Consider the following 13,795-nt stretch of genomic DNA (forward strand, 5'->3'; position numbering starts at 1 on the left):
TTCTGCTAAGAGTGGTGGATCTGGTGGGGATTGAGACATGCAGGATCTCAGTGCTCATGTGGCCTCCCTTTTAGAGGCATCCTCAGATCATACATGGGCTTCCCTAGTGGCTTAGACAGTAAAGAATTCACCTGCAATGCAGGAGACCTGAGTCGGGAAGATCCCCTGGAGAAGGGACTGGCTACCCACTCCAGTCTTCTTGCCTAGAGAACGCTATGGACCGAGGGAACTGGTGGGTTACAGTCCATGGAGTCGCAAAGAGAATGACACAACTAAATGACTAATACTCAGACCATATATACATAAATGAATCAAGAAACCAGAAAATAACAGACTGGGTTAGTGATTGTTAAGGGGGTCAGGAAGGGAATCTGAAGAGCTGGCGTGTGGGGTGGGAAGGGCTAAAGTCGGGGGAAGGACATCCAGGACATGGACAAAGCAGGTGCAAAGGCCCTAGGGCAGGAAAGGGCTTGGTAAGCAGGCCAGTGGAATAGGTGTTGAGAGAGCAAGAGATGGAGTTCAAGATGGAGTAGGGGAGAGAAGCAAGGCCACATCATCCAGGGCCTGTGAGCCACTCCTAAGGATACCACAGCCCTGTGCCCAGCAAGAAGCAGCCATTTCTGGAAGAAGACGGTGTTTTGTGGAGACTCTCAGCTAAGCTCCCTGAAAGAGGGGCAGGTCATCTCCTGAAGTTAGCTGATTCCTGGGGAGGGGCAGAAAAGGAAGTCAGGTGAGGACTGGTGGATGGAGGAAGGATTTTATTTGAAGAACAACCCCCATCCTCCCAAACACCCTTAGGTTGATGCCAGCCAAGTTTCATCTTGCCTGCACTGTACTGTCTGCATCCCCTGCACACCTGCCCTCACCCCTGCAAACCCAGCTCCTCCCCTCAACCCCCCACTTACACTTCTTTCCTCTAACCATTCCCCCGCCCCCTCCTCGTCTCCTAACACTCGGGATCCCACTTCGATCAAATGCAGCCCCCTGGGGAGACGAAGGGGAGACCCCAGGTTGTCCCGTGCCTCACCCAGCCTGTACCATCCCGCCTACCCACCACAGGAACTCCAAGCCCGGGTTATGCTGGGGGCTCAGATCACCGCAGACAATTGAACAATCAGGACAGCACCATGGGGGACCCAGAGGTGAGTCTTTGGTGGTGTCTGCAGGGTTCACACCTGGGGGCTCTGGGGACCCAGCCCTGGACTCCCACCTTCAGAGCCTGATAGCAGCTTCTCACAGGAGTATGAAGATAAACTGGAGGAGATTCTAGACCAAGAGGAATATGAAGACCATGAATCCATCACGATCACAGTGGAAGAGGCAGAAGGTGACACAATTCAGGAGGAGGAGGCAGAAGGTGAGCCCATCTCCCGCCCTCCTGTTGGGATGAGCTGCTGAACCCCATCATTGACAGGTGGGGAGCTTGTCTTTGCCTTCTTCCCCCACTCCACCGGCACAGCCCCAGGGCCAGTTCTCCCGCAATCCTGGCTGATTGAAGGATAAACACTTTTGTTTGAAATGATCACAGGGGGTGACTGGGGCCGGTGGGGGGGCAGGACCAGTCACCCATTACTGTGCCCCGTAGATTTGTGAGCGGGCAGTCAGCCCTGTCTGGAACGAGGACATGAGCCCCCATGCCATTTGTACCCATCCATCTTCTGGGACAAGGTGCTGGGCCTGTTCTGAGAACATTGTTCTGTTTGGAAGTCCAGAAGTCCTGAGAAATGGGGGGCTACAGGGACCCTCAGGGCAGAGAGACATGAGGAAACCTTCCTGGGCTTGTCCAAGGTCTTGGTTGGGGAGCCCTGGGAGGGGACCTGTTTACTGTCAACTGGACTTAAGTGCTGGCAATTGATATAGGAGATAAGAGGCCCCTCTGGGAAATGAGGGCTGGGGGGTTGTGGGGGCCAATATAAAGGCAGCCCCCACCCTGGCTCCCAGAGCTCTGCTTGGAGGTGGTGAGAAGCTGCTGGGCCAGTGAGATTGTTGAGGCAGGTGGGAAATAAGAAGGGAATCTGGTCCCAGAAGGTAGCAGGAGAGGGAAGAGAACTGCTGTTTAGGACTCCCCAATCCCCTTGGAGATGACCCTCCTGTCAGCGCGGGGGGGATGAGCCCCAGGGGTCCTCCACAGGGCTCAGATGGCGAGTGACAGCGCCAGTCTGGGCCAGGAGCAGACAGGGTCCCAGCCAGGGCCAACGAGAAGGAGAGAGGCATCATCCTGTGTGGTCTCCGCATCTCATGGGGATGGGGCAGGAGGGTCTTGGGGGGATTGTCTGGGGGCATCGCTAACTGGCTTTGGGGTTTTCAGCTCGGGTCACCCAGCCGACAGACACAGACTACCACACCACATCGAAATACCCAGAAACCCACAAGGTGAGCACCCCAGCGTCCCCCAACCTTCTTTCCTGTGCTGTTCTTGGGACCCATCATTCTCCCAGGGGAGGGGAGGGACGGAGGGAGAGCTACAGCTTTGGGATGGGGAGACTCCACAAACAGAGAAGGAACGGGCATCCTGGGAAATAGGTAGAAGAGGACATCTCCCGGTGAAGGGGGCGACCTGGGCCTCCTTGCACTCATGGGGAGCTCCCTGGACAGAGGTAAACTGACTGCTGGAGGTCTGAGCCCCCAGGTCCGCTGGCTGGGGCCGGGCTGTCAGGTGCCCCTGGAGAAGCACAGAATTACATGCATGCTTTCCTCAACCCAGATTTCCCTCCCCAGGCCCCCCATGTCATTGCTGGGCACCAGCCTGTGTAGCCAGTTAGGAAATTGGGTCTGCCCTCAGCTAGGCCCCTGGGAGTGGGCCCCTTCTCACGGAAACCCAAGGGCATGCCGAGCCCACGCAGAAACATTAGAGGCAAGAGACAGACCCAGTGACTCCCAAGGCTTTCCGCTCCTCTCCCATGCCCACTCTAGCACCCCTTTTGAGTATCTTCAAATGCCTCTGAAATGGGGCAGGGGCCTGGTCAGGAAGTTGGGGGACAGAAGCAGAGGTGGGGGACCCTCAAGCATCTCCCCACGTGTCACATCTCACTCTATACCCCCAGGTTGTAGCCCCTCTGATGGTTCCCTCTGAGCTTAGGCTCGGTCCTGAGTGCCCCAGGACCCTGGGCCTCTGACAGACACCCCTCAGGGCCTGCGAAGTGCCCACCGTACCCTGGGCTGCCAGTCCCCCCCACAGCCCTGCCCTGGGCCTGAGGGACTAATTCAAGCCTGTGGGGCCGCAGGTGTACGTGGAACTGCGGGAACTGGTGATGGATGAAAAGAACCAAGAGACACAATGGATGGAAACAGCACGCTGGGTGGGGCTGGAGGAGAACCTGGGCAAAGATGGGATCTGGGGCCGCCCCCACCTGCCTTATCTCAACTTCTGGAGCCTCTTGGAGCTGCAGAAAGCCTTCACCAAGGGTAGGTGAACCCTCTGCTGCCCTGCATGTAAAGCCCGCTGAGGGGAGGGGGTGGGGGCAGGGCCAGCCAGCTCACCCCTCCACTGCCTGCAGGTACTGTCCTTCTGGATCTGCCGGGGAAATCCCTGACCGAGGTGGCCGAACAGCTGCTGGACAGGTTTATCTTCGAGGGGCAGATCCAGCCAGACGATCGAAGAAATCTGCTCCGGGTCCTGCTGCTGAAACACAGGTGCCCCTGCCTGCTGGGCCCTGGACCCCATGCCCACAGGGCATACCTCCCTAGCCCGCCTGCCCCAAGCTCTGCCCAGGAGCCCCTCCCCACCAGGCTGGGTCGCACTTTTCTTTCACCATGGCTCCTGCCTCTGACACCTCTCAGGCGGTGACCATATCTCCATGCTTAGTTTTGGGGGCCAATGGTCCCCAGGAGGACAGACTCTCAAAGTCCCTCCCTCCATCCATTCTTCTGGCTCTACCTAGCCAGTCCAGACTGAAGCCACCCGCTTATAACCACAACGTCCTTCCGAGGAGGCCGATTCTCCTTCCACCCCCGGGCCTCTCTAGTCTGGCCGCTGGCGAGTCCCAGTCTCCACTCTGCAAACAGCGTGGCCTGAGCAGCCTTCTCAGCCCATGTCCACTGTGTGTCCTGCAGCCACGCCAGCGACATGGAGGCCCTGGGGGGTGTGAAGCCTGTGGTCGTGACACAGTCTGGGGATGCTTTGGAGGCTCTGCTCCCACAGCATCCGTCCCTGGAGACAGAGCTCTTCTGTGGACAGGTGAGGCTGTGCCGAGGGCATGTGAGGAGACCCGGAAGGCCCTCAACCTGAACGTGGTTCTAAAGGAGAGCGGGTGGGGGATCGGGGGTGGGACGCTCGGGTGTCTAGGGTCCGCAGTGGCCGAGGACTCCCCTCACCACCTCCTCCCAACAGGGAGAGGGTAGCACGGGAGGGCACGCATCTGAAATTCTGGGAAAGAGTCCCCAGGACTGGGAGGCCACCCTGATGCTAGTGGGTAAGTGGCAGTGGGCCCCTTCCCTCATCCCTGCACACTCCCTTCTTCCGCCTCCTGCCCTGGCACAGCCCCTCCGTAAGCCTGGACCCCACCAGCACTGTTCGCGCCCTGCCCCCGTGCCCCCCACCTCCCCCACAGGCCTCAGCACCTCACTTCATCCACCCACCAGGCCGTGCCAGCTTCCTGAAGCGGCCGGTGCTGGGCTTCGTGAGGCTGAAGGAGCCGATGGAGCCGGAGCCAAAGCCAGAGGGGTCGGAGGAGCCGGCAGTGCCTGTGCGCTTTCTCATTGTGTTGCTGGGACCTGACAGCCCCAACCTTGACTACACCCAGCTGGGCCGAGCTGCCGCCACCCTCATGTCAGAGAGGGTGAGGAGGGACCGGCGAGGGCCGGGGGAGCGGGGGGCCCTGGGTGGCAGGGGAGGCCCGGCTTACTTTAACGTCACGAGTCTGGCCCGTTCAGTTGGATCTATTCTGTCTGGCCATGGGGATCCAGGCCTGTGTTCTGGCCTAGCCCTGCCTGATCGGGCCTGGTTTAGCCTGGCCCACTGTGTCTTGGTTCTACCTGGTTAGGTCTGATCTGGTCTGCTCTTGTTCCATCTGGTCTGCTACAAGCCACTTGGTTCACTTTAGTTCTTTCTGCTTTCCCCACTCAGGGCCCTGTCTGCCCTTTCTCAGTAGAGGGTGGATGGATGGAAGGACAGGGCAGGAAAAACAGATCCTAGCTGGCAGGAGCTGGGTGAAAGGATTCTGATCCCCAGAAGCTTTGGATGTGGCCTCCTGGGTCCTTCTATCCAGCAGGTCCTAGTAGCTCTGACCTTCTCTCCTGCCCCTAGGTGTTCTGGAATGAGGCATACCTGGCCCAGAGCAAGGAGACGCTGGTTCAATCCCTGGAGGGCTTCCTTGACTGCAGTCTGGTGCTGCCTCCCTTGGATGCCCCCTCTGAGAAGGCCCTGCTCAGTCTGGTGCCTGTGCAGAAAGAGCTGCTGAGAAGGCGCTACCTGCCCAGCCCTGCCAAGCCCGACCCCAGTCTCTTCAAGGACCTAGGTACCTGCCCTGCCCTGCCCAGCCCAAGTTTTTTTGAGCCCCCAGACCCCCAGCACGGCCCTGTGAGCCCCTGTGAGCCCCTGGCTCCCCCTCCCTGTCCTCATCCCTCCCAGCCTCCCGGATGACCCCATTCCCATCAGGCATGTCCTCCTCGATTCCCCTCTCCCCTCACCTCCCCCTTCAATCCTCTGTGACCATGGTCCTGCCCTCCACTACAGACGTGAGGAAAGGTCCAGGGGACACCCCAGAAGACCCTCTGAAGCGGACAGGCAGTCTCTTCGGGGGACTGGTGCGTGACATCCGGCGCCGCTACCCCCACTACCTGAGTGACATCACAGATGCCTTGAGCCCCCAGGTCCTGTCTGCCATCATCTTCATCTACTTCGCCGCTCTGACCCCCGCCATCACCTTCGGCGGCCTCCTGGGTCAGTACCTCCATGTGTCCCACTAACCCTCACCTCTGACCCTCTGGCCTACGTATCATCCCCAATTTTGCCCTGATCTGACACTCTGGGCCCCTACATCAGCTTACCCGTGAAATGATCTTGACCTTGACCACACCTCCTCCCACAGGAGACAAGACCCAGAACATGATGGGAGTGTCAGAACTGCTCCTCTCCACTGCATTGCAGGGCATCATCTTTTCCCTGCTGGGGGCTCAGCCCCTGCTCGTGTTGGGCTTCTCGGGACCCCTGCTTGTGTTTGAGGAAGCCTTCTACTCGGTAACTCTATTCTGGCCCCACTGTGACCCTGTAACTGGCCCCCGGCCCCACCTGCTTAATGCATGGTGCCTGGGCCCATGTATCTGACCCCAGCTCCCTCTGACCACCCTACAGTTCTGCCAGACTAACAACCTGGAGTACATTGTGGGCCGTGTGTGGATTGGCTTCTGGCTCATCCTGCTGGTGGTGTTGGTGGTGGCCTTCGAGGGCAGCTTTCTGGTCCGCTTCATCTCCCGCTACACCCAGGAGATTTTCTCCTTCCTCATCTCCCTCATCTTCATCTATGAGACCTTCTACAAGCTGGTCACGGTGAGGGCTGCAGGAGTGTTAGAGGCGTGCGCGTCCATGTGTGTGTGTCTGTGTGTGTGTGTGACTGTGCCCAAGCTATGTGTCTGTGGGTGTCATTGCACTAGTGTCTGTTTGGCATTTATGTGGCCATGTTTTCACGGAATGTGACTGTGACCACATACATGTTGACACCAGCTGTCTGTGGGCTGGTATTTTCTCCAAGACTGTGCATGAGAGGGCCCTTCTGCGTGCAAAGGCCCATGTGTATAATCACATAGAGTGACTAATGGGCTTCCCTGGTGGCTCAGATGGTGATGAATTTGCCTGCAATGCAGGAGATTCAGGTTTGATTCCTGGGTTCGGAAGATCCCCTGGAGAAGGGAATGGCAACCCATTCTAGTATTCCTACCTAGAGAATTTCATGGACAAAGGAGCCTGGTGGGTTACAGTCCATGAGGTCACAAAGAGTTGGCTGCGACTTAGCACTTTCACTTTCATGTGTGTGAGACTGCATTTGGGAACGAGTAGGCATGGCATGGTAGCAGAGGTCCTGGAGGCTCTGAAGCCCCAACCCGCCGCTCCCCCTCCTGTTGTTGCCCTTAAGACACAGGGCCTGCAGAGCATGTGCCCTGCCTCCTCATCTCTATTACCTTGAACTATGCCTACCTCTGGGTCTGCATTTTATATGGAGGAAGGGTGAATACTGTACATCTGCCCCTGATTCTGCTGGTTGATGCGTATTTCTGTTTCCAAGTCTTTGGAGCCCAAGTCTCTTTGGAAACTTCCTTGGCACTTGTTTCCTGCCCTCCAGCCTTCTCATGGCTCCCAGGCCCTGCATGCATGTATACACACACACACACTCATTTCCTACATGGTCTACCCCACCCAAGCCTAGCTTGGTCCTCAGTCCTGAAAACCAAGCTGTGGAATCCCATTGCCTCTCTGTTTACACGACAATTAAGGAATAAGATAGGTAGATGCATGATGGGTTGGTGAATGGATGCTGAATAGAGAGATAAATGGTGAATACAGAGATGCATGGATGGATGATGGATAGATAAATGATGGTTGGAGGATGGCTGGATGGGAAGGAACAGGATGCTTTGGTTTTCTGTTACAGATCTTCCAGGAACATCCACTGCAGAAGAACTATCAACAGGATGTGCTGACAATACCGAAACCTCAGGCCGCCCTGCCCAACACAGCCCTGCTCTCTCTCGTGCTCATGGCTGGCACCTTCTTCCTCGCCATGATGCTGCGCAAGTTCAAGAACAGCTCCTACTTCCCTGGCAAGGTCAGCACACCCTCCCCACCTGTCCTTGCCTTTGCTGCCCCATCCAACTCCAAGGCCTCAGCTTTCCCAGTGCCATCATTTCCCCTTCTTACCCTAGATTCCCATTTCTAATTCCAAGCCCCGCTGGCCCCCTCATCACTTAGGATTTTACCCTTGAGACAATTTCTTTCTCAGCACATCCAGGCTGAGGACCCAAGTGGGGAACCAAGGATAGTTCTTTGAAGGGGGGTGGAAAAGCTGTGGGGCTGGGGTGCGGCGGGGCCAGGGGGACAAGAAAGGAGGTAGGTATGTAGAGGCGCAGGACAGGTTATCAGATGTTGATGGACCCCCTGAGAAGAGTGGGCGCCTCCTGGTGAAGATGGGGCAGGAGTGGGGCCACGTGGAATGTGGGAGGTGGGAAGCCACTGGGCACTGACCGCTGGCCCCTCCACCTGCCCTCAGCTGCGACGGATCATTGGGGACTTCGGGGTTCCTATCTCTATCCTGATCATGGTCATGGTGGATGCCCTCGTCCAAGACACCTACACCCAGGTGACCCTCTCTCCTCACCCCACCACCTTATTTCATTCTCCCAGCATGCCCCTTCCCCTAAACTGCCTTCCCACACTGGAAGCCAGCTAGAACTACCCCTCCCCCATTCCTGCCTCCTCTGGGAGCCCCATGTTCTTCCGACAGCCCCTCAGGACCCCTCTGGCTGCAGCAAAGGCCTGGGTCAGGTGGCCTCCTTTTACTCCTTAATCCAGGGCTATAGGAAAGAATCTGCTTTGGAGACCAGGCTGTCCTGAGTACGAGTCTCAGTTTTGCCACCAAATAGCGGTGCGATGCAGAGCCAGCTGCATAACTTCTCTGATCCTGTTTGCTAATCCATAAAGTAGGGAATGAGAAAATGTATATACAGGGCCTAGTGCAGTTATGGAGTACAAAGTAGATGCTCAATATAAGTAAGTTCCCAAGTGCCCAGGACCCTGGCTCCTTCAGTCCCCACCTTTCCCCATCCTCCTGCCCCCGAGTGTTCTCACCAGCATTCTCCTCCCACAGAAACTCAGTGTACCTGAAGGCCTCGCTGTATCTAACCCCGCGGAGCGAGACTGGCTTATCCACCCACTAGGCATACATGTCGAATTTCCCATCTGGATGATGTTTGCCTCTGCCCTGCCTGCCCTGCTGGTCTTTATCCTCATCTTCCTTGAGTCCCAGATCACCACGTAAGAGCCAGGGTGGGATGGGGCCTGGGAGGGTCCGAGGCAGAGAAAGGGACAAGCTCCCAGCAGGCAAGGGACTAAGCGCTCAGAGGAATGACGGGCAGGCAGGGGCTGGTTCAGATTTTGTGGGACCTGACATGACATTATTTGAGGGGTGCTTTTTAAGAAAAAGAATATAAAATGAAAACTGTAAAATTAGGTGCTAGATCTTGGAAAGGGCCTGTACCGGTGAGGTTCTCTGAAGTGTACGCTTCTTCAGTTTCCGAGTAGAACTGCTGCTGGGTGTTCTAGGCGATGAAGAAGACATTTCTGCTCTTAGAGTGTCTACTGTCAAGATGGGTGGGGGTTGAGGGGCGGAGCATGGAACTCCAAGGGAGAAGGGCAAAGAAGGACCAACTAAAGTAGAGAGACCCAAGTCTGGGGAAGAAAAGAGGGGTGAAGGGGGTTGGGGTGAAGGGGAGCCCTGCTTACTCCTGACCTTCTGCACCCCCAGGCTGATCATCAGCAAACCGGAGCGCAAGATGGTCAAGGGCTCTGGCTTCCACCTGGACCTGCTGCTGATCATGGGCATGGGTGGGGTGGCCGCCATCTTTGGGATGCCCTGGCTCAGCGCCACCACTGTGCGCTCTGTCACCCACGCCAATGCCCTCACTGTCATGACCAAGGACAGCACTCCAGGGGCTGCATCCCAGATTCAGGGAGTCAAGGAGCAGCGGATCAGTGGACTTCTGGTTGCCGTGCTCGTGGGTGAGTGAAGACTGGCCACACTCTCCAAACTTTCCACCACCCGCTGGTTCTGCCTCTTAGCATCCAGTGTCCCTCCAGCCCTGGCCCTGCAGCTAGGTCTCCCCAAACACCCACTGCCCACATCTCCCCAGCATCAGTTATTCACATGAGAGAATTCTGGAGGAAGTACCCCAGGCACTGAGATGATGGGCATCTGTGCAGGGCACATGGGGGGACCACTTGCTGGAACTTTCTCTAGACAAGACCCTGTAGTCAGAGCTTCTCCAACAGTTCAGTGAACTGTGATTCCAGCCCTGACTGACTGCTGACCAGGCATCCCATCTCATCTCTGGGCCTCAAGTTTCCCTGTCTGCACCATGAGAGGGTTCATTAGATGCCCGAGGTCTCCCCGGCCCAGCCCCTCTGTGACTGATACAAACAGCAGGGCTCCTGGAGCAGGGGATGGGTGAGGTGAAGACAAGAGGCTCAGGGATCTGAGCTCTGGATCAGCCCACAGTCCAACGGGCTCCGTGTGTGGGCAGCACCATGGTCACTGTTGGAGAGGCCAGGGAAGCTTCCTGAAAGAGGCGAAGTTGATGTTAGCTGGAGGAGAGCTGGGATTTGGGTAGGTGGAGGGTGATGGAGGCATTCTGGACTGGGGTAAGAGGAAAGGTGGGCTTCTCTGACCTCTGTGACTCCCTCGATTAAAGGCGTAGGCTATGACATCAGGCAGGCAGGAGTGTGTATCCTCAGGTAAGTTGCTTCACCTCTCTGCATCTGTTTCCTCACCTGTAAAATGGGGATAACATCTATCAAGAGGATCCAGGGACTTCTCTGGTCATTCAGTGATTTGGACTTGGCACTCTCATGGCTGTGGGCTCGGGCTCAAGTCCCTGGTAGAGGAACTGAGATCTTACAAGCCATGTGGCATGGCCAAAAAAAAAAAAAAAAAGAGGATCTACAGAAGGAGTTCTATATAGTCCCTATGATTTCGTTCCTCAGCCCCTGCTGGTGCCTATCCTTGATCCTTGGGGGCTAACAGTGCGTGGTTCTTCCCGCAGGTGTGTCCATCCTCATGGGACCCATCCTCCGCCACATCCCCCTGGCGGTGCTCTTCGGCATCTTCCTCTACATGGGGGTCACATCCCTCAGTGGCATCCAGTTGTTTGACCGCATCCTGCTTTTGTTGAAGCCGCGCAAGCACTACCCAGATGTGCCCTACGCCATGAGGGTACGCGGCCGTCTCTGATCCCAGGTTGGGGTGGGGTGGGGGGTCTGGGTGCCCAGGCCAGGCAGGCGATGACCCCAGCCTCTGCCCACAGGTGAAAACCTGGCGCATGCACATGTTCACGATCATCCAGATTGTCTGCCTGGTGATACTGTGGGTAGTAAGGAGCATCAAACAAATCTCGCTGGCCCTCCCCTTTATCCTCATCCTCACGGTGCCCCTACGCCGCTTCCTGCTACCACTCATCTTCCAGGACATGGAGCTCAAGTTTGTGAGTCTCTGCTCCCAGCCCTATCCCCCTCACCTATTTCCTCTGACCAGAGGGCACCACTCCAGGGCAGGGGGCAGAGAGAGGTCACCTGTGGTGCTGGGAGAATGTGGGAGGAGGGGTCTGGGAACTAGAGAAGGCAGAAGAGCACCATGATCAATGTCTGGGTATCCAGCCCTGCCTCCTCGTCCTGGCCCCGCCACGTCCTGGTCGGTGGCCTGGAGCAAGTGGTCTTGTTACTCTGTACCTCAAGCGTCCTCACCTGGAAAGAGGAGAACAGTGACAGGGCTGGTGAGAGGGCTAAGAGGCTCGTGGGATGTGTTGCTTGTGAACTGTCCTGACCACTGAGCGGCTAGCCCTTGGTCTTCCAAACCATCTGTCTAGTCACTGCTCCAACAGAATGCTTCCACGACGAGACACAGGTCACCACGGCACTGCCCACATGAAGGGGCCTCCTGCCTGCCTTCTGGAGGCCCTCCCCCACCAGGGACCAGATTCCCGGGCGTTCCTAACCCTAAGGAAACCCCTCATCTAGACCATCCCTAGGGGACGAAAGGACAGGATGGGAGACGACCCAGGTTCAGAGAGAGACAGGCTCTGCTGACTCCAGAAGTGCCTCCGTGCAGTGGGGAGGGCTCACGTGGCCCCTCAGCCACTCACCCTCTGTCCTTGCTTCTTCCCACAGCTGGATGCCGACGATGTCAAACCGATCTTAGATGAGCAGAATGGTCAGGATGAATATGATGAGGTGGTCATGCCTGTATGAGGGGAGAGCCCGGGCCCTAGAGCCCCCTCCACCATTTCACTTCCCCGTTCTCCCAGGAAACGCAGAAGTTCCTGGGCACCCCATGGACTCCCAGTTGCCCACTGGGCAGCAGTGGAGGTCCCGGGGACATGGGTGGGGGAAGGAAGGGGTGTCTAGGAAGCTTTGCATGAAGGGTAGACTGGCTTTTCTGGATGGAAATGACCAGTGGGGCCCAAAGTAGGGGATTCGCTGAGCAGCCCCTCCTGGGCCACACTGCTACTTGAGGGTCCCGGCCTGGAAGACTGAAATCTTAGTCCTACCTCCTCAAGGCACAGACAGGGGCAGTAACAAGGTGGGAGTTGGTGCGGGGGTGGGGATTCAAATTCCTCCTTGCTATATGACCTTGGGAAAGTCCCTGGATCTCTCCAGCCTCTGCTTCCTTATCTGTAAAATGGGTATATTGATAATCCTACCCACATTACAGGATGGTTTCTGAGGACCAAAGATAAATGTGAAAAAAGGGCTCTGTAAAATCTGAACAGACTATTAGACAATAGTCATCACTCTTCAAGCCTGCCCAAGGTTACCTAGCTCCTGAGCCATGCAGCTGGAATTTGACCTCTGAGGCCAGTGTCTACTCCAGTCACCCACCTTTCCAGGCTTAGAGATGTGCCTGCTGGTCCCTCTCTTCCCCTTCTCTGTTTGTACTGGGACCCTCTTCCTCCGGGCAGAGGAGGTATCCTGGTAACGGCAAGGATCAGGTGAGGACAAAGTCAGGGCTGAGACTCAGGACTCCTAAGTGCTTGCTCTCTCTCCCATGCTCTCATTCATTCACTCATTCATTCATTCCACAAACATGTGCCAAAGGCCCTGGACCCTGTGGCCACAGAGGTGACTGAGACAAGAACTTGCCCTGGGAGTGTACAGTCTTTTTGATTTGGAGGGGGGTGAGGGGAGGATGGGAAGACAGGGAGGAGATGGGAAGGGGGACAGAGGGAGGTTTGTAATTTATACCTTGTATATTCTCAGAGCTTTCATTGTACTTCACCTACGCACATGCACACGCATATACGCATACCCTGATTGTCCTCAACTCCACTTAAACCAAACCTTGGGGAGAATCCCAATTCGACCAACTGGGGTAGGAGACAGTGGTGGCTGCAAAATATGGGCAAAATATATATATATTTTTTTTACAAAAGAAAAATGTAAAAAGAGTTGAAAGAACTGGAAGCAGTGAGAGATGGTTGAAACTGGGGATCGGGGTGTGACAGAAAAGAAAGGAGGCTGAGAGAGGACTCTCGGGTACCTCTTGAAGACTGATAGCTGCTTGTCACCACTTCACTGTTCTATGCCTCAATTTTCTCATCTGTAAAATGGGGATGATAATGGTACCCACTTTGTAGGATCACAATCAGGATTAAAGGAGACAGTGCCTGTAAAGTGGTTGCTTAGCACAGACCCCTAAGCAGGAGTTCGGCAGTTAGCCACTGATCTTGTTATTCTGAATGGGATGTCCCTGTCCCCACCTTTTGCTCCTTGATCACTGCCAAGTGGAAAAAGTCACTCTGCTAATATCCTTCCCCTTGAAGGTGGGAAATAGGTTTTACTAATAAATACATATATGGTAGAGTGAGGGCTGTGCTGGAATTCCCCTCCCAAAGTTGTGGGGGGGGGGGGGTCCCAGGAGTCTGGGCTGGATTAGTCAGACAAGAAATGTATGGTGTGGAGCTGGGGCAGGGCTGTGGCCCTGGGAGGAGGGGGGAGGGTGGAGGTTGGGGGGGGCGGGGAGGTGGGGGGGCAAGGCAGGCCAGGCTGGGGGAGGAGGAGGGGGAGAGGCAGGGCTGGTGGGGAGGGCCAGCACCC

The 13,795-nt window shown here is 56.3% G+C and overlaps 1 protein-coding gene across 1 annotated transcript; it reads left to right on the forward strand.

Moving 5' to 3' along the window:
* Positions 1 to 1,929: 1,929 nt before the first annotated feature.
* On the forward strand, positions 1,930 to 13,666 carry SLC4A1 (solute carrier family 4 member 1 (Diego blood group)). Its single transcript, XM_065909409.1, has 18 exons — positions 1,930 to 1,995; positions 2,309 to 2,373; positions 3,225 to 3,405; positions 3,498 to 3,633; positions 4,054 to 4,177; positions 4,331 to 4,412; positions 4,582 to 4,778; positions 5,246 to 5,456; positions 5,675 to 5,881; positions 6,030 to 6,178; positions 6,293 to 6,487; positions 7,587 to 7,760; positions 8,202 to 8,291; positions 8,799 to 8,965; positions 9,456 to 9,709; positions 10,750 to 10,919; positions 11,011 to 11,187; positions 11,870 to 13,666. The coding sequence occupies exons 3-18, from the start codon at positions 3,252 to 3,254 to the stop codon at positions 11,948 to 11,950; spliced, it is 2,568 nt and encodes an 855-aa protein (XP_065765481.1). The 5' UTR covers positions 1,930 to 1,995; positions 2,309 to 2,373; positions 3,225 to 3,251; the 3' UTR covers positions 11,951 to 13,666.
* Positions 13,667 to 13,795: the final 129 nt, after the last annotated feature.

This window comes from Muntiacus reevesi, chromosome 18, assembly GCF_963930625.1.
Source record: "Muntiacus reevesi chromosome 18, mMunRee1.1, whole genome shotgun sequence".
Classification (NCBI taxonomy): Eukaryota; Metazoa; Chordata; class Mammalia; order Artiodactyla; family Cervidae; genus Muntiacus; species Muntiacus reevesi.